This window comes from Heloderma suspectum, chromosome 1 (assembly GCF_057233095.1).
Source record: "Heloderma suspectum isolate Gila_16-S chromosome 1, 16-S_ref, whole genome shotgun sequence".
NCBI lineage: Eukaryota > Metazoa > Chordata > Lepidosauria > Squamata > Helodermatidae > Heloderma > Heloderma suspectum.
In genome coordinates this window covers 283953111-283980707 of record NC_139458.1, presented here as the reverse complement: position 1 = coordinate 283980707, position 27597 = coordinate 283953111, and the positions used below count along the sequence as shown (strand labels likewise).

The following is a 27597-nucleotide window of genomic DNA, read 5'->3' as shown; positions in this document are numbered from 1 at the left end:
TAACTGCAAACTAGGCAGCCAGAAACTCAATTAGCTTAAGCGTCTGTTGACTGATAAGCTACTGCACACCAAGTAGTGTTAGAAAAAATTCATAGAAAAACTTTTGGATCAGTCTTCCAGAACTCCATGTTCCAGGTAGTCCTTAACCATGACAAAATGTAAATTGTGGTGATTTTCAAAAAGATTTGACACTTGTTAGAAACATAGCAAAGAAATGGCACTATTTGCCCTTTCTTCCATGCATAAACATGTAGCAATATTGCTCCAGTCACTTGAATAGGGGGAGAAAGGCTGCCCTGTCAAAGAATGGGGCAGCTATCAATTTCACTGTCATTTTCAGTTAGCTTCTCCCCTAGCACTGAACTTTTGCAATACTGTTTCTCTTCACAACTGTCAAAAAGTAGTTTAGTGCAAATCAACTATTATAGTCAAGCCAAATAAATTCAGATGTAAATAAATATGAAAGAAAAACAAAAAAACATTAATTTGTATTTAGTTAAAACTTATTAACGTTCATTCATAATTATTATATGCACATTAAAGATGGATGGAGCTCTTTTTTCTTTTTTTATTATGGATTTCTAGATGCATATTCCTATTTCACATACACTTCCAAATACATTTACTTATTGTAAATATGTATTTATTTATGACATTTGTATGTTGTGCTGTAACAGAAAGTTCTCTGAGCAGCTCACAGTGTATATATAAAAAACAAATGGCAGCCAATGGTGTTTTCTTCAGATACAGTGGACATTGCCTGTTTGTTTGGAAGGGAAGCTGAGCTGACCAACCCATCATGGTGTGAACATCCCAAAAGATATTTCTTCCTAGTAGACCTGGTGGGTCTAAAGTTATTTAAACCTGGGTTGAGTCTTAGAACTTGGTCAGCTTGCCTGGGATGTTGAGAGAGACAACTTCAGAACGGGTAGGGCCTGCCACTGCTGACACAGAACAGAGGGCAGGGGTCATGTCTGTGGTCAACAGTAGCCAAAAATCTGAGCAACAACATGCTTCCTGTAACTGTTTTGTTTGTTCTACTTATGCAGTCATGATTGTGAAATGTGGAGATTGTATATAGGCTGCTCAGGTAGCATGTGCTATGGTTGCCAGGTCTGTGAGATTCGTTGTTACTGATAATTCTCAACCCAGGATTACTGCACTGTTTTACTTGCAGAGTGGTTATAATTCATCATCATCATCATCAACTTTATTACAGTCACTGACCAGACATACAAAAATACAAAGTGTCTACAAACACATTCGGGAAATATACAGTAAAATCAGTTCTGAAGAGTTCTTATTCTCATAGCATTCAAAAAGAATTTAGCAAAAGCCTCGATTGTATCCCTATCCTCTGTTGTCCTAAAATAGTAGAGAAGTATATTTATATCTGATCTAGTATCAGATAGTAATTTCTCTCTAATCTCTATATAAAAGGAGCAGCAAAGTAAAACATGAATAACTGATTCTATTTTATTCCTTCCACATGGGCACATACAATCTAAAAGGCTAGTTTTCTGAAGCCTCCCTTGTAACAAAGCAGAGGGTAAGACATTAAATCTTGGTAAAGTAAGTGCACGCCGATATTTGGGAATGTTAAGGATCGAAAGATATTTCGCTTCTACCAGCCCATAACTCAGATTGCACCCAAAAACAGAGGAGAGCAAGTTTTATCTGCTGCAGAACTTAAAGCTTGTAGATCATAATCCCTGACCCTTTGAGACAGAAGAGCTCTGGCCTGCTTAGGTTCCATCATTAGTACAGACTCTGAGCATAAACCCAGAGAATTGATCTTATTCCAGAGCAATTTCATCCACTCAGAGACGTAAGGGTCATTGCGTATCTTATAGAAATAACCTAAGGATCCAGGACCATACAAATTGATCCAAAAATATAATGTGCTAATCCAAGCTTTTGAGGTGATTGTCTGTAGGCCAGTTTCCAACAAGAGAGCGGGGGTTGCTACACATTTTGGAAGACCAAAGATGGAGTGGATGAAAGCTGCCTGCACATATTCTATTGAAAAATTAACAGCTTTGATCCAGATTGCAAAGCCACATGTCAATTGCATAAGTGATTTAGCCTTAAACACTTGAAGTGCAGCAGGGACAAATTGACCCCCTTTGATATAATAGAACCTTATTATTGCAGCAGCTGTATTGTTAGCTGTTGCTCTAGCCCTATCTCTCTGCAAAGACCAATTGAGAGTTTTATGAAAGTATATACCTGAATATTTATAGCCTGAAATTTGTTCAATATGATTCCCATTCACAGATCATCCAAAGCGCATCTTGACAAAACCCACACTTTAGATTTATTGTAGTTAATTCTCAACTGATTAATTTTACAGTAGCTAGTGAACACTGCCAGCAGTCGCAGGAGGCCAACCCTGATCCGTGATATTAAGGCAGCGTCGTCTGCATAGAGTAAAATGGGGATCTTTGTATCAGCCAGTTTTGGGGGATGAGATCTGTAGTATTCAAAGCACTAGGTAAATCACTGAGGAAAATATTAAACAAAAATGGAGCTAAAACACAGCCCTGTCTTACACCCCTAGTTGATATTATTGGTTTCGATAGGCTACCACTGGGATTACATCTGATTTGAACTTCCATCTTACAAAGATTTTGTATCAAATATAGAAGTCTTTTATCAATACCCAGCATTTCTAGTTTTGCCCATAGCTTATTTCTCGAAACTGAATCAAAAGCGGATTTCAAATCTATGAATGCAGAAAATAATTGGCCCCCTTTTGGTTTAGAATACTTTTCAGCTAGATGGGCCGATGGTTATAATTATGTTATATGTATGCTAAAAGTCCAGTGTTTTATGATTAAAAAAACATACTATTCCTCTAAGGTTTTTTTATTTATTTATTTAACATTACAGGGTATTGTTGACCCTGACGACTTATGTACAACTATATTGTTTGACTGGAAATGGGAAGGTCTCCATAAAGCCATGGGTTATTGTTTTTTACAACTTACAGATAGTGTCATTTTTTAAAAAAATAATTGAGGGAGGGTTAAACAAATGAAACTAAAGAAACTAGGGAACACTGATCAGTCCTCACACTGTAAAAAAATGGACTAGGCCTTTCATGGTTCAGGGAGAAGGGGAAGAGGCTCCGCATTACAAGTTTGTGCTGGGCCAAGAGTAATAATGTTTGGGCACTGCACGGTTCCTGTAATTTCTGCATATCATTAACACGGATCTCCATGTTGGAACCAGAGCACAAAATATATGTTCCTGAATTAATCCAAAAGAGGGAATGAGTGACCAATAACGTTAATAGCATGAAATATACCTAAAAATGTTTTGCATACATATCTACAGAAAGTAACATCTATGGCATCTTAAGCAGACTGATTACTCTGTAAAATTCAAGTACAATTCCTGTGCATGTTTAAAAGTTTAAAATGTTTACTCAGCTGTGAAATACACTCAATAATATATACTTGAAATAAACCTCAGTGATTCACACATGCGACCACACTACCCCAACCCTATTTTTCATGAGTGCAAATGTCATGGACTCGAAGTGGGAGGGCATGAGCCAAGAGCAACAGAGGTGTCCCAGCCATTCAAGGAGAGGTGCTCACAAGTAACACCCCTCTAAAAGGTTCACAAGAAGGATCAGGGTGAACACAGCCATACTCACAGACTGGTGCAAGTAGGGCTGTGTTGGCCCTGATTCTGCAAATTGCCACCTCCCCCTTCCCCAGTTCCCCTGCCTGAATGTGAAGAAACTTGCCTTCAGGAAGGCAGAAGTGGAGGCTTCTGAGACTGGGACTGGGAATACAAGTCTCAGCATCCCTGGTGGGAAAATAATGCCATATGTATCACTCTCACTGATGAGAAAGGCCCTGGACAGACCCACCTTCCCCAAACTCCCCATTTTGAGCTTTGAAAAAGTTTTGAGAAGTAACTCCTGCTCAGCTGTTGTCCTATTCAATGTGTGACAGACATGTGTAGCTGGCATCAGATGTGACTCAGTTCAGCATTAGGTCTGTATTAACCAAATGTATACTTGGCAGACAGCCTCAGCCTATTATGGATTCCTAGCAAGAATATTTCTATGACACTTCGTGTTGGCTAACACACTTAAAATATCTTTGGTGTACACCTAAGAACATACAAGAGCATGAAGGGGTCTTAATGAAATGGTGTGAAGTGATCTGAATGTCTGTCCTTCAGGTAATTGATATTAAACTGTATTGAAGCCTGGAAAGACCCTAATAATAATTATTATAATTCTTTATATTCTACAGGAAACAACCCAGGATATTGTGATGATCCTGGTGTGCAATCCCATGGGTCTAGACTTGGGGATGAGTTCAAGATAAAAAGCCTGCTACGCTTTTCCTGTGAAATGGGTTACCAATTGAGAGGTTCCCCAGAAAGAACATGCCTTCTTAATGGATCTTGGTCTGGTTTGCAACCAGTGTGTGAAGGTCAGTAGTAGTGGCAGCAGTATCAGTTCCAACAAAAACAAAAAGGTGCAAACTGAATACTGTAGCAAACTGCATATGTACTACAATCTGGGAAAAAAATAAAAATGAAAGAATGATTGTCAGCCAAATCGCCAATGCAGCTCCAGAAATGTGAGGTAATTTGAAATGTTTGGCTGGAGCATGCCCATTGGACAAAAACAACATGGTATTTATGTTTGCTCCTTTGTGAGCCTGATCAAAACTTTCTGATTGAAACTAGTCTACCATGTTTTTTAAACTGCATCCATTAGGGTTAGAAAAAAGAAAGAAAACACAACCAATAATCTCACATTTTTCCAAGCAAAACTACTTTAAAGCCTCAGTGTGGCTGCAGGTAACTGATTATTCATCCATGGTTTAAAGAAAAGTTTCTTGTCTTGTTTAAGCTCACAGGCAATGTGGGAAAAGCATTTGCCTTGGAATCAGAGAAGGCCCAGGTGTATCATATGTCATGAATCTGAGCTGCAGGCAAGTTCTGATAGGGATTCACATGTTGTCCTTCATTCACCTTTCTTTCCCCGTCAAAAACTCTGTATGCACACAGGTCGCGTACATAAGTGATTATGAACCTCTCCTATTTTAATTTATTATAAGCACCTGTTTTCTTTTCTAGGCTGTAATTCATCTTCCCATAGCTTACAGCCTATTTCCCACCAGTAAAACGTTGTACTGTTCTTTCATATCTTGAATCGATACCATACTTTTAAATACTAGTGTGCCTGTGAGCATTTTTGTATGTGATGCCACAAAGTGCATTTTTAAGCCTCTCCCACGTATTTTGTCATTTATGAATGTTATTAATTCAAGAAAGAATCCAAAAAAGTATTTGAATGTACACACTGTAGCTATTGTATGTTTTTACATTAGAAACTGATTAAAACTGATTGGAGTCTCAATTCAAAACAGCTAAATGCCTGAACTAGGGCATTTGAAGGGAGGAGGGATTTGGGGCCAAAACATGGGGGAAGCAGACCCAGCTCTTTTGGCTTCTTCCGTTATGAAGTTTCGTTGTATGCTGGCAGCCATAGGGAGAGTGTGGCATGCTCATCACATGAAAACCTCACCTATCTGAGAACGTTGACTCTCAGACCCCCTCCCTCAACTTTGGTTGGGGCCCTTTTTGTAATGGAAAAAAAAAACTCCGAATGAAACCTTCCTCCATCCCTCTCTTTCTCTGCAGCAGAACTATTTGCAGGGAAGTGCTGGAGCCTGCTCTCCACAAGGCAACGGACTGGAACTCCAACACTTCCTTTTAGCAAATAATTTGACTAGGAGTGAGGCTGCATCAAAGGAAAGCCCCTGCACTACTACAAAGGAGCAACTCAAGGAGCATGGCAAAGAAAGTTAATTAGCATTTAATGAGGAACTGTCTTTTGTGCAACCACAGCCGGCAGTTGAGTACTAAACACTGACTTCATCTGGTGAAAATGACTCTAGCTATTACCAGGATATATCCTGGGAAAGAAACTGGTGTGAGAGCTCTCTGTTCATGTTCAGGATTACAGCTTAAAAGACGGAAAATATCTAAGAAAAAAATGTTCCAATGATTTAGATACTCTTCCAGCCCCATCACCATTTGCACTGAGAACAGTTATATTTTTACCATCTGTAACTAATTAAATAAAATTATTATGTCACACGATAAGGGAAATACATCCTTTGACCTTTAGTATTAATGTATAACGTAATATCACAAATGAAGTAAGTGAAAAGCTGTTGTCTTTTAAAAAAAATTGTATCAATTTATAATAGAAATCAAATGGGCTTTCCTTTGCTTTCCCTGCCATTCTCACTTTTGACAGCTGTATCTTGTGGAAATCCTGGAACACCAGCCAATGGCAAGATAGTCTACAGTGATGGGATTTCTTTCTCCAGCTCGGTCATCTACGCCTGCTGGGAAGGTTACAAGACTTCAGGGCTAACTACTCGGCACTGTACAGCCAATGGGACATGGACTGGCACTGCCCCAGACTGCACAGGTCTGGAACTGACACCCTGTAAACAATGTGCTTAAAACCTGAAAATAGTGTTTGTACAGAATGTGTCATTCTTCTCATAGAAATATGTTTTATTTTGAATCATCATCATCATTATCATTATTATTATTATTTGGCACCATCCCTGACACGAATGCTAATGTAAGTCACATCACAGTAGTGTAAGGGACCTCTAGCACAATACTGATTGCATTCGCTGGTGAGATGGGTTTTCTGTGAAATCCCATTGTGCCAGCTAACACTATTGGCTTTGCACCTTAATTTATGTTCGTGCTCATGTCACATTGGATACTGCCCATTATTTACTAAATGTAGGGATGTCGGAGAATTTTTCCACGAATCTCCGGGAGGCCAAATGCCAATGCATTCGACCCCCCGAAATTGGTGGGGAAATTCTCCGCCCCCCCCCGGGATGGGACTTATTTCGTGCGAATGTCCCTCTCGGTGGCGGGTCCCGGCGGCGTAACGGCGGCGGCGGGGGCGGCGGCCGGTCTTCCGACCAGCTGCCGCCGCCGTCATTTCCCAGTAAAGTGTAAAAAAAAAAAAAAAAACGTGATATGCTTTGTAATGATTTACGTAGCCTATCACGGCTAGATTTTCAAAGTCGGCCATGATAGGCTACATAAATCTTTACGTAGCCTATCATGGCTGACTTTGAAAATCTAGCCGTGATAGGCTATGTAAGTCGTTATGTTGCCTATCACTTTTTTTTTTTTTTTACTATTTACTTCTTTATTTCGTGGCCGGGGAGACGGGGCGCTTCCCCCCGGCCAGAATTTCAGGGGGAGAAACGGAGCGCCTCCCCACCCCACCGAAAACAGCTGCGGGACCAGGTAAGGGACTTTCGTCCATCCTTAATTAAATGTATTAGACACCTTTTTCTAAAAAAGACACAAGCTGTCTTACAGCAAGGATTAAAACATACAAAAAAGTTAAAACAATTTAAAATGGCTATCACCAAATAGTATCACCAAGAGCTGGTCAAACAAATACATTAAGAAACCTCATCATATCAAATGCATGGGAGAGGAGGAAAGTCTTGAGATGGCACTGAAAAGATGACAATGTTGGAACCAGGCAGACCTTGTAGGGGAGAGCATTCCACAATCAGGGGGCCACAACCAATGACGCTCTCTCCCTTGTTGCTACCCTCCGAAACTCACTCAGAGGAGGCCCTCAGATGCTGATCATAGTGTAGAGGTAGGCTCTAGGGCAGTGCATCACTTCAGTGCCAAATTCAAATATCGAAGCAAATCGGGGTGCTTCAGGGGTGCCTCGGTGAGATCTGAAGCAGATGAGAACATCACCGAGGCTCTTCAAAATGAAGCAGGTCACTGCCAAAGCACCTCAGTCTGCCTCAGAGATTCAGAACTCTTTTGATGCCTTCTGAAGTCCAGACAGCCTGTCTCCAAAACGTATCAACTTGTGAAAGATCAGGGAGGGGGAGAGGAAGAAGAGGAGGGAGGGAGCTTTGGCGAATGGCAACTCTACTTGCCAAATTAGGGCTAAATGTAACCCACCAGTCTCCAATCAGTGATGGTGGGGGAGGGGGGTACTGTATTTATTGGAGAAAAAAGCCTGTGTTTGTTCATTGCAAGAGAGAGAGAGAGAGAGAGCTGTTAGTAGGGATGGCGGAGAATTTCTCCCCGAATCTTCGGGAGGCCGAGCGCCGATGCATTCGGTCCCCCAAAGTTGGTTGGGAAATTCTCCGCCGGCCCCCCGCCCTCCCGGGACGGGACTTGCCTTCGGCAAATGTCCCCCTGGGCGGCGGGTCCCGGCGGCGTTTCATCGCGGGCGGGGGCGGCGGCCGGTCTCCCGCCCGGCTGCCGCCGCCGCCATTGCAAAAAAAAAAAACTAAAGTAAAAAAACAAACAAACACACACCCGTGATAGGCTATGTAACGATTTACGTAGCCTATCACGGCTAGATTTCCAAAGTCAGCCGTGATAGGCTACGTAAATCGTCATGTAGCCTATCATGGGTGACTTTGAAAAAAAAAAAGCGCTTACGGAAATGGTGGCACCCACGGGGTGCCGCCATTTGCGTTCCTTATTTTGGCACGTCTAGTCTACGTAAAGATTTACGTAAACTACGGCGAAAATAAGGGCACGCTATTTGCGTTGCCCTTATTTTCGCCATAGTTTACGTAAATCTTTACGTAGACTAGACGTGCCAAAATAAGGAACGCAAATGGCGGCACCCCATGGGCGCCACCATTTCCGTACGCGCTTTTTTTTTTTCAAAGTCACCCGTGATAGGCTACGTGATGATTTACGTAGCCTATCACGGCTGACTTTGGAAATCTAGCCGTGATAGGCTACGTAAATCGTTACGTAGCCTATCACGGGGTCTTTTTTTTTTTTTTTACTTTTTGTTTCACGGCCGGGGAGACGGGGCGCTTCTCCCCGGCCTGAATTTCGGCCGGGCGAGGCGGGAAGCCTCCCCCCCTGGCCTGAATTTTGGCCGGGCGAGGCGGGAAGCCTCCACCCCCTCGCCTGAACTTCGGGGGGAAAAGCAAAGCGCCTACCCCCCACCGCAAAGCCAAGCTGCGAAAAGGTAAGTGACTTTCGTACATCCCTAGCTGTTAGAAGTGGTGGTTACTGGAGAGAGCTGTTAAGTTAGTTGGCTAGATCTGGTGTGTGTGTGTGTGTGTGTGTGTTGTACTGCAGCTTTTTATTCTTTCCCACCCAGCTCTTCTCAATTCAACTATTCCCTTGCTTTCTTTTGTAGAATATTTATGTAATAACCAAAAATATTTAATACTTTGGTAGTACTAATATTTAGTAGTTTAATTTCCTCCTTTCCTTGGTTTGTTCTCCCCCCACCCCTGCCCTTCTGAATTATTCAACCATCTTATTAGTTTTCTCTGTTTTTCTTTCTAGATCCTTTTTTTTTTTTTAAAGAAATATTTAAAAAGTAGTTTACTTGCCTTGCCTTGTTCCTTGGCTTGTTCCCTGCCCCCCAATCCCATCATTCTCAAGTCAACTCTTTCTTCGTCGTTTTCCAACTAGATCCTTTAATATATCTATATCTATACCTATATCTATATCTTTCCTTTCCTTGTTCTCCCCCCACTCCCGGTCCTTCTCAATTCTTGTATTCCTTCCCATTTTTGAACTCTATATTTTTTCCCTGGAAAAAATAAAATATAAAATGAACTCTTTCCTTGTAGGTAGTTCTGTATTTGCTTTTCTTTTGCTATTGTGTGTCTGTGTGTGTGCACTTGTGCTGTGGTCAACAAAGAATTACACATGTCCATATTTCAAAATCCAATTCAAAAATAAATTGAATATGTAGTCAAAGCACTACACATATAACATTATTTAAATAATGCTACACTATGTGGCAAAGCAAGCCCAATATGAGGCATCTTCGGGGTGTTGGAATGGGAGCTGCCCGTTGCCCATTTCATGCACCTCTGTGAAACCAGAGAAAAGTTAACTCTCTTCTCTTTGAGAGTTTGTGTTGCAAATAGCACGTAATCATGAAACAACTCTACCAGCCTGCCTACCAGCCAGTGCCCCCACCCCCCTGGAAGGTGTATTCCATTCAGCCAAAGAGAACCTGAAGTCATTGACTGTGAATAGGAAAGTAATACTAGGGGAAAGGGGTTATTTTGCACTTCAAAGACACCTACAGCAGAGATAAGGGATGGTGACCTCCTCCTAATCACTGCTTCAGCACCTAACTTCTCTGATTATCCTTTGTGACCTTTGGTTTGAGTTTCTCAGAACAGCACATTTTACCTGTGCCTGGTACTAGCTAGACTGGTGGGGATGAGGGAGAGGGCCTTTTCTGTGGTGGCCCCCACTCTGTGGAACTCCCTCCCTAGGGAACTCCGTCATGCCCCCTCTTTAATGAGCTTCCATCGTGCATTAAAAACGTTGTTGTTCAGGCAGGCATTTGGGGTGGGTTAGGGTATTTTAGAAAATGTTTTTATTGTAGAATTTTATTGTTTTAAACTGTTTTTATTGTATGTTGTACATCGCCCAGAGTGGCTGGGTGACCAGCCAGATGGGTGATTAATAAATTTAATAATAATAATAATAATAATAATACAAAAACTACTGGGCCAAACTAGGGATGGCAGAGAATTCCGCCATGGATTTCAGTGAGGCTGAATGCCAGTACATTCGGCCCATGGCGGAATGGCCTTCCACTCCCCCACCACCCCGCGGAATCCCCCCAGGACAAAACTTACCTGGGGTGGATGCAGAGGCGGCGGCGGTGGTGGCGGCGGCTAGTCTCTCAGCCGGCTGCTGCAGCTACAAATGCCATTTGCGTCCTGCCAGGCTGCCGTGATAGGCTATGTAAGTATTTATGTAGCCTATCATGGCAAAGAACAGGGACACAGACGGCGGCTGCTACGCCGTTTGCACCGCTACTCTTTCCGTGATAAGCTACATAAGTATTTACGTAGCCTATCATGGTAAAGGCAGCCATGCAAATGGGACTTGCGTAGCCTATCACGGCAGCCTAGCAGGACGCAAATGGTGGCCGCTACAATGGCCACCATTTGCGGCCAGGCCACAGCAGCCCAACTGCAGCTGGAACTCCAGCTGCGGATGGCCCTGGCTGGCGGCTCCACAGAGCTGCCGTGGAGCGGAGCTGGCCAGGGAGGATTCCGAGGGGAGAGACGGAGTGCCTCCCCCCCACCACGGATGTCCCTGCGCAGAGCCAGGTAAGGAATTCGTACATCCCTAGGCCAAACTGTCTGAAATCTGGCAGGTAGAATTCCTTCCATGGGAGCTGAGAGGTCTCCCAATTTCATGCACTTCTGTGCAACCAGTGAAAAGTTATAGTTCTTTGCTTTGAGAGTTTTTGTTAAAAAAAAATCAAATTTTATCTGTGCCTAGCACAGAAACTACTGGGCCAAACTGTCTGAAATTGGGCAGGTGAAATCCCCTCCATGAGGGCTGGGAGGTCCCCAAAGGTCATGTACTTATCATGAAAACTGAAAACATTATTGCTGTTTCTGTTTTCCAATGCAAGTCAATGGGGAAAATGCCATTTCAGAATGATTCGGATATCCAAATCTTGCTTCAGATACGAAGCGAAGTGGATGAGGTCCACATCGGTCTGAAGCAAAGCGGTGCTGCTTCAGAAGGTCTGAATCAGCATCCAAAACAAAGCAGGGGGTCCGTGCACAGCCCTAGTAGGTTCATACCGGGAGAGGTGGGCTCCATCAGGTATTGCAGTCCTGAGCCATGACTTTATAGGTCAAAACCAGCACCTTGAGCTGGGCTCAGAAATGTACAGGCAGCCAGTGCAAGTGGGCCAGAATCATTGTTATATGCTCAGACCGTCTGGCCCTCACTATCACTCTTGCCACCACATTTTACACAGGCTATAAGTAGGGATGGCGGAGAATTTCTCCTCGAAACTTCGGGGGGCCGAGTGCCAATGTGTTCGGCCCCCCAAACAAGTTTCGGGGAGAACTTCTCCGCACCCCCCCACCCCCCGCACCCCCCCCGGGACGGGACTTACCTTTGCCGAATGTCCCTCCTGGTGGCGGGTCCGGCCGGTGGTTCGGCGGGTGTTCGTCCTGGGCGGGGGCGGCAGCCGATCTTTCGACCGGCTGCCGCCGCCGCCATTGCAATAAAAGAAAAAAAAAAAAACCACCCCCGTGATAGGCTACGTGACGATTAACGTAACCTATCACGGCTAGATCTGCAAAGTCAGCCGTGATAGGCTACGTCAATCGTCACGTAGCCTATCACGGGTGACTTAAAAAAAAAAAGCGCGTACGGATAATAGCGGCCCCCATAGGGAGCTGCCATTCCCGTTCCTTATTTGGTTGCTGTAGTCTACGTAAAGATTTACGTAGACTACGGCGAAAATCAGGGCAACGCTATTTGCATTGCCCTTATGTTCGCCGTAGTCTACATAAAGATTTACGTAGACTACAGCAACCAAATAAGGAACGCGAATGGCGGCTCCCTATAGGGGCCGCCATTAGCGTACGTGCTTTTTTTTTTTAAAGTCACCCGTGATAGGCTACGTGACGATTGACGTAGCCTATCACGGCTGACTTTGCAGATCTAGCCGTGATAGGCTACGTTAATTGTCACGTAGCCTATCACGGGGGCGTTTTTTTTTTTTTAAACTTTCGAGTTCACGGCCGGGCGAGGTGGGAAGCCTCCTCCCCGGCCTGAATTTCGGCCGGGCGAGGTGGGAAGCCTCCCCCCCCAGCCTGAACTTCGCTGGGGGAGCAGCGAAGCGCCTCCCCCCCACCGCGAACAAGCTTCAAGGACAGGTAAGTTTCGTCCACCCCTAGCTATAAAAAAGCATGTAAATTGCATTCATTATATGAGATCAGTTGGGCTTACTTCCTAATAAGTATGCTTATGTTTGGAGCCTTAGCCTACAACAGTCTTATGTACTCTTTCTTGTGAGTAAGCACATTGACACACTGGGACTAACTTCCAAGTAAGCATGCATAAAATTGTGCTGTCAGATTTATTTTCCTGGAAACACATCTATATGGCTCTTCTGCAAAGAAATCCATTAAGCTTGTTGCTGTTTGTCAGCATTTTACAATGACACACATGAAATTAAATCTGCTGTATTAGGTTGGGTTTTTTTAACTAAAAATGCACCCTTTCTAATGCTTTGTTTAATAGTATAATTTAGTCTTTCATCATGTCACAGTAGTTAGGAAATGTGGCTTCTGAGGAACAACAGCTTTATAAAATTATCCCTCCATTCTTTCAGCCTGCACTGGAACCAATCCAGATTTTGGGTTTACAGTGTATGCATGTATAATCAGGGAAATCATCTACAAAATAAAACAGATATATATGCAGTAGAACTCCTAAGAATGTGCCCTGGTGGAGGGAATGTGACCTAGAATTTGTACAGATGTGTTTGTACAATATTTACATAGATTTGGGCATCCAGGGACTTCTGCAATTTGTGAGCACGACTCATTTTTGAGGATCAGACTATTTGCTCCTAATCCAGTGAGATCCCATTACACATGCTAGAAGCTATGGATGCTCTGTCAGGGGCCCAGATGGTATTTACACTCCAGCACAACCCACCTCCAGCCCACCTCACATGATGTGTGCGAGCATATATACATATTGTTAAAACTCCGTTGGATTAAGAACCACATTGTGATTCAGCAGGGGGTTTCTTGAATATAAATGTAACTAAGTATACAGCTGTGCATGCAGATTTCTGGATGACATATATTGTTATGTATTTATGCACATGTGTTATCGGATGTTTTTTTGTTTAAAAACAACAGCAACCCAAATATCTGTTTTTGTTGTTGTTTCCTTAGTGGTCAGTTGTGGAGACCCGGGTGAATTGCCAAATGGCATTCATTTTGGAAATGATTTCACCTTTAATAAGACAATAACCTATCAGTGCAATCCAGGATACCTGATGGAACCTGTCAGTGCATCCACTATACACTGTACCAAAGATGGCACCTGGAACCAGAGTAAACCCATCTGTAAAGGTTTGGGCTTTAACCAGCTTAGAAATATTGTCCTACTATTACATAAGTACAATGGCTTCCTTATATTTGTAATGAGCATTATCTTTCTTACTAACTTTAAAGACAGTACAGGTGGAAAGCTTTTAGTATATATTTGCAGGCTGTATGTGACAGTATGCGTGCAGAAATGAAATTGTGGAAACCAGAAATATTAGAAGTATTGAGTAAATAAATAAATTATGAGCTTGATCTCTGATGCTTTTCTCTGATGGTTGTGGCTAGGCTACTGCTAAAAGGAGGAGGGCAGGGAATGCTTTATCTGCTTGTCTTAAAATGGGGAAGAAAATGTGGTGCAGAATCAAAGTTCAAGAAACATTTGAAGGGCTGGTAAAGGTGGAAAAAGAGACATGTCTGTCCTACCACCAAATTGTAGGAGCTCATTTGCTCCAGTAAACTTAGGGTGCAATCCTATGAGGATGGGTGCAAGCCTCCCTGTCTGTGGGAATGCCCACTTTGCCTTCCATGGCAAATATATTTGTTGCTTTTGCAGTCTCGGGGTTGCTTTTGCAGTCTCGGAGAGGTTGCTTTTGCAGTCTCGGAGAGGCAGCTGGTGCAGTTCTCTTCATGCCAACTCCAAGGGGAGGGGGGAACTTGGGATCCAGGAATCTGAACTATCCCCACCCCCGCCCGATGCTGTCTAGCGGCCATAGGATCACTCCCTTAGTAATTCTCCTAGTTAAACCTGAATTCTGGAAGAATGGAATACAGAACACACAACTCTGATGATAAATTATAACTCTTGTATGTCAGTTTTGCTATTATGTTTTAATATCTTATTTTTCAGTGTTTCAGATTTTTAATCTCTTCTTTTGCCATTAGCCATCACATGTGGTCCACCTCCCCAGGTGCTGTATGGAAAGGTGGAAGGATCTGATTTTCACTGGGGATCAAGTATAAGTTACAGCTGTGCTGACGGATATCACCTTTCCAATTCTGCTATCCTTTCATGTGAAGGACAAGGAATATGGAGGGGAGAGATCCCACAGTGCCTGCGTATGTTTATTAAGATTAAATCATTCTTTAAAAAGAAGAAAAAAAGAAGAAGTATTATATTGTGGTGTAATTATGCAATTATGAGTGGGAAGATTAGGAGAATGTAGGGCCAGAAACTGAATGTTGTATGCAAAGTCAAGGCAAGTTGTGGGGTGGCAGCTGTTCTGCTGCTTTGAGAGCTAGTGAAAATGTTGAGCAGTAGCCAACTGTGCCATTCCATTAATGCAAATGACATTGTGCTAATGGAGACTAGGTTCTGAACTATGCCAGTGTGGTGTAGTGGCTAGAGTGTTGGACTGGGAGCCGGGAGATCTGGGTTCTAGGCCCCACTTGGCCATGGAAGCTCACTGGGTGGCTTTGGGCCAGTCACAGACTCTCAGCCCAACCTGCCTCACAGGGTTGTTGTTGTGGGCTAAAATGGAGAGGAGGAGGATTATGTACGCCGCCTTGGGTTCCTTAAAGAGGAAAAAAGGCAGGATATAAATGTAATAAATAAATAAACTATGTGCAAGAGAAGAAGCTAATGTTTCTTTTGCACAAGTGCTTTTACGCAAGGAGTTGTGCATTATGCTTGTGCAACCCGTTGTGCAACCAATTGCACATAACTGTTGTGCAACCCGTTGTGCAATAGATGCACATTCCGCTTGTGCAATGTGCGATTGGTTGCACAACTGCTTGTAGAATCAGTTGTGGAACTGCTTGCACAGCTGGTTGCTCAAGAGTAATGGGCAGCTGCTTGCAAACAGAAAGATTTGACAGAGTTCTACTAATGCTATTTGAGTTTGTGGAATGACACCACTGGGTACTGCCCATTGCATCACAAGCCATATTTGCCCTCCTGAAGCTCCATAGTGCATAATTGGATCATCCAGGGGTGGCAGGATAGAGACAACAGCACCAGGCAAGGCCTTATCGTGGTTTTGAGACCCTTTCACGTTCCTGACTTTGCCAGCCCTAATAATTTTTTTCATCTCTTTATTCCTCCAAATATTCTTATGAGGAAAATTCTTAGTGAAGAAGCACCCTTAGATAAAGATAGGTGATTTGAGTATAATTCAGCCACAAAAATAGAATACACTATTTTACTGGCTCATATGTAGTATTGCACACTTCCATAATATACCCCACTAAATGTCTACTCCTCCCACTGCCATATCCTCATTGATTCAGTGTGCCAACGCTACATGCAACCCTCCCTCCCCATTATCTCATTTCCCTCAGTCTCCCCCTTCTTTGGCTCTACTTGTTCCTTACTAGCCCTCAGTACTGTCCTCTCAACACTATGTATCCTACCCATAAAGTATACAATTAAGTACCTAAGTTAACGTGTGTGGTATAACGTCATATCAAATGCAATACTGAGAACAAATTATGACAGAAATAACTTTCACAAATCTCAGAAATCTTGTTCCTCAAACATCACTGATTTGACATGAATTCAGTAAGCAGTGTGGTGCCTTCTACCATGTATCCATAAAACAAGAATCTTGTTGTACATGAACTGTCTAGTACAGATCATTTTAAAGTTCCTTATTCCAACATGTTCCCTTTTTCTATAACAGCTGTCTTTTGTGGAGAACCTGGTATTCCAGCTGAAGGTCGACTCAATGGTAAAAGTTTCACCTTCAGATCTGAAGTATCTTTCCAGTGCAGACCACCTTTGATACTGATAGGATCTTCAAGGAGAATATGCCAAGCAGATGGTAGTTGGAGTGGAATTCCACCAACATGCATTGGTAATTGCTAGAGTTATCTATTTGTACTGTGCCTAGGTGCCACTTCACGCACAGAAAATTGCATTTTTCCTATATAGTTGAAGATAAAACCATGTCCAGCACTGGATAAACTATCTATCATGTAAGAAAATCACGCAGATGCCTATTTTGTTTTGGGAACTTGCGTTTGGAAGCTTTTGCTGAAGCTAGTAAGTTGTCATGGGGAGAATCAGTGACAGGTAGGTAAGATCTGGAGTACAGCAATAATGAGATAGATAGGATCATTTCTGAAAGTGAGGAGCAAGGGCAGTAGTAGGAAGCTGTGAATGGTTCCATAAAGAATGCTTCAGTAAGAAAGACCCGCAATAAGAGAGTGTAGCAATCAGCAAAATGATTTGGACAAGATTCAGATAAATACATTTGCAGAGGAGAGAACTTGCAGGGGCCAGAGCAGGAGTGGAGAATCTGCAGAATGTGGGGAAGGGACCTTGCACGAGCAGAAGTGCCTTTCTACTCTCATAAGTTGCCTTTGGATCCCAGCCATGGGTGTTTCCCCCCTCCCTACAGTTTCTGATACAGGCAAAAGCAGGTTTGATGCCTACAAATAGAAGAAGCCACCTGGGTACTAAATGTACTTATTTTTAATCCAAATGGAGATAAAGATTTGTTGAAGCTTAGGAAATAGCGTACAAATCTACAGTTTATAAGATCAAATGCATCTGATTCTCTGAGACTCTTTATGCAGACTGCCAACATCTTGCGGAATAAGTTCGATATGATACAAATTCAAATTACCTGTATACTCTACTGATGTCAAGATTTGTCCCAGTGGGAATGTAAGGGGATTTCGTGAGAGGGTTTTTTGTTTTGTTTTTTAAGTGGCTTGATCAAACACGTTTAGAATTAAAAATCAATTACTTCCTAGACACATAGAAGGAATCACTCTGTGTAAGATCATCTTAAGGGATTACTCCATTGTATTGTCCAGTAAGTAGGGATGGACGGACTCATCCTCACCTGGCTTCGTTGGGCACTTGTTGAGCTGCTGCCCACCCGCTTGCGGCACCATGCGAACCAGTGAGCCCCTGAGGAAGCGGTGAGGCCATCTACCCTCATAGTGAGTGGCCATTTTGTGCAACGATGGCAGCTCGGGCTCTTCCAGGAAGGTAATGTTGTGTAGTTGGCCGTAAAGGGGTCATTTACACAAAATTACAGGCTGATTAAATGAATCCATTTAATCAGAACCTTGAGACCCAAAGAGGGTGTCATGATGGAATCCATGCTTTCTTTTGCATTTATTATTCTTAATTTATTTTAGTGCAACTTTCATAATTTTCTTTCTAGGATAACATTATTTGATTCAGTTCTCACTCTGCACATTGTTTTGCCCCATCCACTCACCAAACAACCCCTTTTTTCTCAGACCATAGAATTTTCTTTTCAAGTATTTTTTTCCTGTAGCCTTTTTCTTCATCTAAGTATTTTCCCAGGCTGGGTTTCTGTTTCTGAGCCTCCTATATCCTCTCCTGTCTACCTGCCTGGCAAGGATAAAAGTCAGCCACCTTATACAATAAGACAAAGCAGTTCCACTGTCTTTTCTATCTCACAAATCATCCAGCATTAATGGCAAGTAATTCATTCCTGTAGAGTTAGGTGACCTTGTCCCTATGGGCAGTGTTTTTGATTTTTATGTTGGTGGCGCTAAACTGATTCACTGCTCTCAGGTTAAAGGAAATCCTGGCAATGGAAAACCATCCATTTAAGGTAATAATTCTATTCTGTGACTGATTTTTTTCCTTTGAAATATCATCTCACAGTTAAAAGAATCATATTTGTCTCACATGTCTCTCTACCTGTGAAGCAACAAATCCTTAAGACCACTTTAGCAGTAATCATGTTCATCTACTCTAGAGCTACTAAGTTTACTAACACATTGCTGAGACTGGGAAGATCCAACAAAGGGAGCAGGGAGAAAACCCCCACTGTATTGTTGTTGTTCAGTTGTTCAGTTGTGTCTGACTCTTCGTGACCCCATGGACCATAGCACGCCAGGCCTTCCTGTCCTCCGCTCTCTCCCGGAGCATGCTCAAGTCCATATTCATTGCATCAGTGATGCTATCTAGCCATCTCATCCTCTGCCACCCCCTTCTCCTTTTGCCTTCAGTCTTTCCCAGCATCAGGGTCTTTTCCAGAGAGTTTTCTCTTCACATTAAGTAGCCAAAATATTTGAGCTTCAGCTTCAGTATCTGTCCTTCCAATGAGCACTCAGGGTTGATTTCCTTTAGGATTGACTGATTTGACCTCCTTGCAGTCCAGGGGACTCGTAAGGGTCTTCTCCAGCACCACAGTTCGAAAGCATCAATTCTTCGGCGCTCAGCCTTCCATATAGTCCAGCTCTCACAGCCAGACATTACTACTGGGAAAAAAACATAGCTTTGATTAGACGGACCTTTGTCAGCAAGATGATGTCTCTGCTTCTTACTCTGCTGTCTAGGTTTGCCATAGCTTTCCTCCCAAGGAGCAAGCGTCTTTTAATTTCATGGCTACAGTCACCGTCTGCAGTAACCTTGGCCCAAGAAAATAAAATCTGTCACTGCTTCCATTTCTTCCCCTTCTATATGCCAGGAATTGATGGGGCCAGATGCCATGATCTTTGTTTTTTTAATGTTGAGTTTCAAACCAGCTTTTGCACTCTCCTCTTTCACCCTCAACAAGAGGCTCTTTAGATCCTCTTCACTTTCTGCCATTAGGGTGGTATCATCTGCATATCTGAGGTTGTTGATAATTCTCCCGGCAATTTTAATTCCGACTTGTGATTCATCCAACCCGGCGTTTCTCATGATATACTCTGCATATAAGTTAAATAAGCAGGGTGACAATATGCAGCCTTGTCGTACTCCTTTCCCAATTTGGAACCAATCGGTTGTTCCATGTCTGGTTCTTACTGTTGCTTCTTGACCCTCATACAGATTTCTCTGGAGACAGGTAAGGTGGTCTGGTACTCCCATCTCTTTAAGAATTTGCCAGAGTTTGTTGTGATCCACACAATCAAAGGCTTTAGCGTAGTCAATGAAGCAGAAATAGACGTTTTTCTGGAATTCTCTTGCTTTCTCCGTGATCCAGTGAATGTTGGCGATTTGATCTCTAGTTCCTCTGCCTCTTCGAAACCCAGCTTGTACTTCCGGTAGTTCTTGGTTCGCATACTGCTGAAGCCTAGCTTGTAGGATTTTGAGCATAACCTTTCTGGCATGTGAAATGAGTGCAATTGTACAGTAGTTTGAACATTCTTTGGCATTGCCCTTCTTTGGAATTGGAATGTAAACCGACCTTTTCCAGTCTTGTGGCCACTGTTGAGTGTTCCAAATTTGTTGGCATATTGAGTGCAGCACTTTAACAGCATCATCTTTTAGGATCTTAAATAGCTCAGCTGGAATACTGTCATCTCTGCTAGCTTTGTTGTTACTAATGCTTCCTAAGGCCTACTTGACTTCACTCTCGAGGATGTCCGGCTCAAGTTCAGTGACCGCACTATCGTGGCTATCAGGGGCATTAAGATCTTTCGTGTTTAGTTCTTCTGTGTATTCTTTCCTCCTCTTCTTAATCTCATCTGCTTCTGTTAGGTCCCTGCCTTCTTTGTCCTTTATCATGCCCGTCTTTGCACAAAACGTTCCCTTGAGATCTCCGATTTTCTTGAAAAGATCTCTAGTCTTTCCCATTCTGTTGTTTTCCTCGATTTCTTTGCATTGTTCATTTAAGAAGGCCTTCTTGTCTCTCCTCGCAATTCTCTGGAACTCTGCATTCAGTTGGATATATCTTCCCCTTTCTCCCTTGCTTTTCGCTTCCCTTCTTTCCTCAGCTACTTGTAAAGCCTCCTCAGACAGCCACTTGGCTTTCTTGCATTTCTTTTTCTTTGGGATGGATTGAGTTGCTGCCTCCTGAACAATGTTACGGACCTCCGTCCATAGTTCCTCAGGCACTCTGAGGAATGTGTAGAGTCGCCTCTTGTGCTGTTGGAAAAGAGTGTTTGCTATGATCAGCGTGTTCTCTTAGCAAAACTCTATTAGCCTTTGTCCTGCTTCATTTTGTACACCAAGGCCATGCTTGCCTGTTATCCCAGTTATTTCTTGACTTCCTACTTTAGCATTCCCAATCCCCTATGATGAAGAGGACATCTTTTTTTGGTGTTAGTTCTAGAAGGTGTTGTAGGTTTTCATAGAACCGATCAACCTCAACTTCTTCGGCCTCAGTGGTTGGGGCATAGACTTGAATTACTGTGATGTTGAATGGTTTGCCTTGGATTCGTACTGAAATCATTCTATCGTTTTTGAGATTGTACCCCAGTACTGCTTTTCTCACCCTTTTGTTGACTATGAGTGCTACTCCATTTCTTCTAAGGGATTCTTGCCCACAATAGTAGATATGATGGTCACCTGAATTAAATTCACCCATGCCTGTCCATTTTAGTTCGCTGATTCCCAAGATGTCGATGTTCAATCTTGCCATCTCATGTTTGACCACCTCCAGCTTACCTTGGTTCATTGATCTGACAATTCAGGTTCCTAAACAATATTGTTCTTTACAGCATCGGATTTTCTTTTCACCACCAGACACATCCACAGCTGAGTGTCCTTTCGGCTTTGGCCCAGCCGCTTCACTCTTTCTGGTGCTACTTTCTGCTCTTCCCCAGTAGTATATTGGACACCATACGACCTGAGGGACTCATCTTCCAGCGTCATATCTTTTAGCCTTCAGTTGTGATACGTTCCATGGGGTTTTCTTGGCAGGAATACTGGAGTGGGTTGCCTTTTCCTTCTCCAGTGGACCACATTTTGTCAGAACTCTCCACCATGACCTGTCCATCTTGGGTGGCCCTGCACGGCATAGCTTATGGCTTCACTGAGTTACGCAAGCCCCTTCGCCACAACAAGGCAGTGATCCATGAAGGGGCATGCAATTTCATTTAACATTCAGAAAGGTGAATGAATAAGGCACACAGTGGTAGCCAGGGAGGTAGTTTACCAGGTGAAACTGACGGCCACTGTGTGGCAACTTAAAAGGTAGGTGGAATTCTTTCCCACACGTTTAAGCATCATAAGGCAGGGACAGCTGTGGTCACCAGGGGTGACTATCCTCTCAGTAACTTTGGACTTGCGCCATGCCCTCCTTCACCACTACCTCCCAGGGCTTCCCTCTTTATTTCCATGCAGAGATCATCGGCAGTTTTCTCTAACAAACCACTTCACCATCCATTGTTCAACTAGTTTATTTGACTTTTAATACATAGAACTGTTGCTTTGCCTACTTGTACGGGTTCAGGGGTACCCCACCTTCTTAAAGCCCCCAGATTCAGAAACAGGGTCCATGATAGGAATGGTGGAAGAGAACGGAAGGCTGATTGGTGAGCAGAACTACTTTGGAAGAAGCAGACTTCTCCCAGTCTACCTGTTACTTTTACCCTTCTCATAAGCAATAATTGCCTGCCTGGGAGTAAGAACCCTGCACATGCACTAGGCAAGGGGGTCAGGAAGCAGGAAGGCTGTATATACAAAAAGAAGAGGGCAGGCTGTGGAGAAAAAGAATTCTCTGGTCAGTGAGAGACCAAGAAGCTACAGCGGAGAAGGAGCGGTATATGTTCAATCCTCTGGCTGAAGTCAAAAGGCATCTTCAATGTTTCCTCTGCTTTCCTCACAATGCTTTTAAAGCACTTTGATGACATGTTTTCCTTGGACGTTTTTCTTATATTACAGAGCACTGCCAGGCAAGACTCCTCCTAGTTCCTGTGAGAAAGATAGTTGGTGCTTAGTCTCACTGGCCTTAGTAAAACTACTCTTAACCCTGTCCCATAAGTTGCTGAAGGCTGTTGGCCAAGGTGATCAGTTTCTCCTTATCATTCTAAATGTTAGAACCAATAAACATGTTCAGAAAAAGCATATGGTGCAGTTCTACAACACTAGCAGCACTCAGAGATTTCTAAAACTATTTAGTGGTTTATTTACTTAGCTATTTACTTAGATATAAATAAAATATTTTATTTATTTATAAATACTTAAGTAAATACACGATACCTTTTCAGATTGCCAGGGGGTAGTGTGTGTTAGCAGAAGTGGCTGAATAAAGCAGACTGAATCCAGAACTTGAAGGGCTTGGCAAACTTTACTGAATCATAAACAGATAATCCCCTGGCTAAGCAGCCAGAAGTACAAAACAGCAGAGTGAATTAGGCCAGACTTTTAACAGGATGACACCCCCCGCCCAGCCCCCACTACTACTAAAAATATATGGTAAACATGCTCATTTTTTTATACACAAGAAACCCAGGCTAAAAGAAAATGTACTTGACTCCACTTGGCTGTTACATAGCATCCCCTCCTCCACATTCCCCATGACCCCTGTTTGCACCTAACAAGCAGAGCTGTTAATTAGCTCTGCGCCCTAAGTGAATCTTGTTATTGTGTCTACCAACTGCTTTAAAAAATGCATAGCTTGCACCTTTATTTGGTGTGATCCTCTTCCATCAGTATTCCAACAGGGTGAGCATGTCAGGGAGAGCCTAATCCTTCTATCTGCCATGGGATAGGATTCAAACATATAATCTTCCACCTGTAGTATGGAATGGAAGAGTCCAGGAAGGGTTGTCCTACATTATATTTCTATATCTATGACCTGTTTTTACAGGGCAGCACTAAACAATGTGCATTGAAAATATCTGAACTTTGATCTTTACAGAGATGGAACGTTGAGGTGGTAAATCTGAACTTTAATTTCATATTCTGAGCTATGGTCTTTTACAGTAACAATAATCCTTTGTAGACAGCCCCAGAGGTGGCACTGTCTGCTTTTTTCTTGCTACTATTCAGCTGCTACAGCTTCAAGTCTGTCTGCTCTTACCTATTTAAAAAAATAATCCAAGATTGTTTTCCATTTGTGGTATATTGTTTTATTTATTTTCCCATTAGCAGATGCACAGTCAAACTGCTGATGAAGTTAAAAGTCCCTTGACTGCTCAAGTACTTTTTTTTAAAAAAAGTCATGTGTTAGGCTCCCATCTGTCTGAGTTCTGAAGCCTTTAAGATTTGCTTTGTAAAAACGTCCATTATATATTCCAGTGACAGAATGATTAAAGTGAATGACTTGCATTGAAAATTGAAATCAAGCTAGAAATACGAAATACCGTATCCTGTTTCTGTATTATATGATTACAAATACTGTGCACTGGAAATTACTACAAACTACTAAAATGTTGTCATTATGATGAATAGGGTGTGTGAATGTGAAGGACTTGAATACTGCATGGGCACTCTGTGTTCCTTTGCACACAGAAACACATCTCATGCTCCCCCACTGCAGGATCCAGCCACCCAGTGTTGAAAATGGAGGGGATACTTACTGTCCCCATGTACAACACTTTATTTTTCTCTATAGAAGTGAATGGCAATGTTCATATATGTAAGAAAGTCAAGTGATGCACTAAGGAACTCACTTTAGATGGCATTTAAACCTACTCTCTACTCATATTGATCTCAGATACTAAGAATCAGAAGCACTATCTCTCTGTGTTGTCCAGTCCTTGGTTCTGCTTCTTGGTCAATTTGACAAAGTGGGAACAAGTGTGTGTGTGTGTGTGTGTGTGTGCGTTGTGTACACACTAAGATATGGTTCATCTTCATGGCCTCTTTGCAGTCCCACACTGGCAATTGTACATGTGAAGCCAGTGGCAAGAACTTTTTAGAGCTCTCTAAGGAGCACAAGGCACACACCTCCTCCCCTCCTCAGCTAATGATTTTACCTGCGACTCTTCATATTGAGGGAAGGGAGAGAGGTGCGCCAGAACTCCCAGACACATGTACATGAGTTCTAAAAGACATTTTCTGTGCTTGCTGTAGAAAACATTGGTAAGTAATAATTCAGCCATCTCTGTAATCTAAATAATGCTTCAGTATTTTCTGAAGTAGGAATGTGCATACTGCCAGGAATGGGCTTTTCTGATGTTACTTTTTAAAGGCATGAGTGCGGTGCATACATATACATCTTCAGGAACATGTAAACATTACAACACATAGAAGGGCACGCACAGTTCCCAATGAAAACATTATCAGCAAAATTTGAGAAGCCATTAGGAAGAATGAATGAATGAGCTGGAAAAAAGGTATATGTGTCTTTTCTTACAGAATGATTGCATGCATGGATATGCAGTCAATCCATATATTAAAGGAGTAACACCTGAAACAGTCTTTAATTATTTCTTATTGAAGTGTGAACAAGTACTATATTGGTAGATAGTATGGGACTTACTGCTTATGGACAATCCTAGTGCCAATAATAAATGTTCAGACCCCACAGGTTTTCATGACATCACCAGATCATCATATAGTTTGCATTTTGAAAAGAACTTATCAAATGCACACCTCATGCAGCAGTCTGTGAATTGGAATACTGAAAGGTATCTTTCAGTATTTGCACTTTTAAGAATTTTGTGATGCACTTTTCCAAACAAAATTGAATTTTAAAATGTGTATAGGAGAAAGTGCACACAAAAATGCATATATTAGTGTGAAAAAAATGATTGCAACATATGTGTGTATTAAGCAAATTTGCCAACAAAAATTTATATATTAGAATAAATTGTGTATGAAACACATACAGTATGAATTTTCATGCAAAGTTGTTTTAAAAAAGTTGCAAAGTGATGTGGAAATGGGATGGAATGAACTGAGGATTTAAAAAAATCAGAAACTGAGAGCAACCAAAATGGACAGCTTTATCTATCCCTACTTGCCATAGTAGACAGCTGTTTTATTTAAATGTATGCTACATTTTACTGTAGCTGAAATTAGTTGTTTTGGAATTTGGAACTGGATCCAGACTTGGGGGATTTCTACGCTAGCCTAAAATCCTACATTTAAAATGGAGCTTTCCACTTCCATTTTAAATGCAGGATCACAACTGATTCCCTTTACACACGCTTCCCATAGTGTTATGTTCCCATGAAGAGGCATTACACATGTTCCGTGTTCAGTGATACTTACTCCTGGGTTCCTTCCTGCCCCTTTCCCTCCTCTTGGACATTACTGGTGGATGGGGACTGACACACAGACAGCCCCCTCACCTATCTCCCCAGGCCCCACTTCCCTCTTGCATGCTTTTGGCCAGTCCGTGCCACTCAGCCCCTCTGCTGCTCCTCTGCTCTGCCACCCTGCCCCTGCCACCATGCACTGCCGCTCTGCCACTCTCTTTTGAACAGGCAGGCTGGAAATGGCGAGAAGCCAAAATGGCGCAGGCGTGGAAAGGCTGAACGCCCATCAGACATTCGTCAGCACCTTCGACATCATGACCATCACCCCAACAACCACATTCAGCACTTCATTCACTCTAGGGGAGAAATATGCGGGGAGGACATGGCACTCCATTTGCACATAACTGGAAAAATACCAATTTTTTCCGTTTGAGGAAAACACGGGATTGGTGGGAGGAAATAGTGGAATAATGACTGGACAACAATGATGTCATGTAATGGACCTGCACAATTCAGTGAGTGAGCAACCATGAATGCGCAATAAACTTGCGGTGTAGAGATCCCTTTGAGCTCAGTGGAATTCCAGACCAGTCACACTGGTGGAAGAGTGATTTCACTGATCCTTCCTTCCTGCTGCAGTTCCGTGTGCTCCTTGAAAAGCTGTTCCAGCCTGGAACAGCAATAGAGGTAATGCTGAGGACTGAAGGGGGAATGGGAGGAATCAGTGATAATCACTGCTTCTCTTTCCTCCAGCACAATACAAAGCCACCAATGAATCCTGGTTCCCTCTGTGAATGGAAGATGTCCATACATCTGCACAGTGGCAAGTCTAGATCCAGTTCATGCCATTTATCCTGCTGTTTGGCTCACACATGATTTTTTTTTAAATATATATATATATATATATATATATATATATTCATTCATTTATAGCACAATCCTATGCATGCTTGGAGGCCGCGGTGGCTTAGTGGTTAAGACGCTGAACTGCAGACTGGAAGGTCGGCAGGTCAGCAGTTCGAGACCCGAGTGCTGCGTGACCGAGTGAGCTCCCGTCTTCAGTCCCAGCTTCTGCCAACCTAGCAGTTCGAAAGCAAGAAATTGCAAGTAGATAAATAGGTACCGCCTCGGCGGGAAAGGTAACAGCATTCCGTGCACCTTGGTGTTCAGTCATGCCGGCCACATGACCACGGAAGCGTCTTCAGACAGCGCTGGCTCTTCGGCTTAGAAACGGGGATGAGCACCGCACCCTAGAGTCGGACACGACTGGTTGGGGACACCTTTACCTTTACCTTTATGCATGCTTAGACAATAGAAATCCTACAATTCCCAGTGTTCCTTGCTAGCATTCTGGGAATGGCGAAATGTTGGCTGGGGAATGCTGGGAGTTGTAGGACTTTTTTCTGTCTAAACAGGCATAGGATTGCACCTTTAAAAGTATTTTTGACCACCTTTAAGAATGAGTCCTCTTTAAAGGTGAAACTTGCAGAGAGGCTTCTCTGCTTTTCATTCACACCTACATTTTAAGAATAAATAGATAATAACGAGGCTCTGATAAATATGTGCATTTTCCTTGACACATAAAAGTGGTGTTTAAATATGATTTGTGACACTAGATTTGATTCTGTGACACCAGAAGGGAAAAATAAAATGCAAGATGGTTTCTAGACTACTAATTATTTTGGAGGATGAGTGCAATCATGTGTCAGAAGGGGTCAATGTAATCACAACTGAAGAGAATCCAAATAATCTTTATCTCATATATTTATTTTAAGCAGTATAAATATTGGGTGAAATCCAATTGTGTCTGCAAATGGAATGGCATCCATCAGAGGAATGAATTCCCCCTCCCTTTTGCAGCCCCCTGCCCCCCAAT

The 27597-nt window shown here is 42.6% G+C and overlaps 1 protein-coding gene across 1 annotated transcript in view; it reads left to right on the top strand.

Annotated features, from left to right (window-relative positions):
* The window catches only part of CSMD1 (CUB and Sushi multiple domains 1), a 1446416-nt gene that overhangs the window by 1381025 nt on the left and 37794 nt on the right, over positions 1 to 27597 (top strand). The window contains exons 57-61 of the mRNA XM_084811779.1: positions 4275 to 4457; positions 6299 to 6475; positions 13782 to 13961; positions 14820 to 14993; positions 16556 to 16729. Of these exons, the coding sequence (XP_084667905.1) occupies positions 4275 to 4457; positions 6299 to 6475; positions 13782 to 13961; positions 14820 to 14993; positions 16556 to 16729 (888 nt within the window). The remainder of the gene's footprint in view (positions 1 to 4274; positions 4458 to 6298; positions 6476 to 13781; positions 13962 to 14819; positions 14994 to 16555; positions 16730 to 27597) is intronic.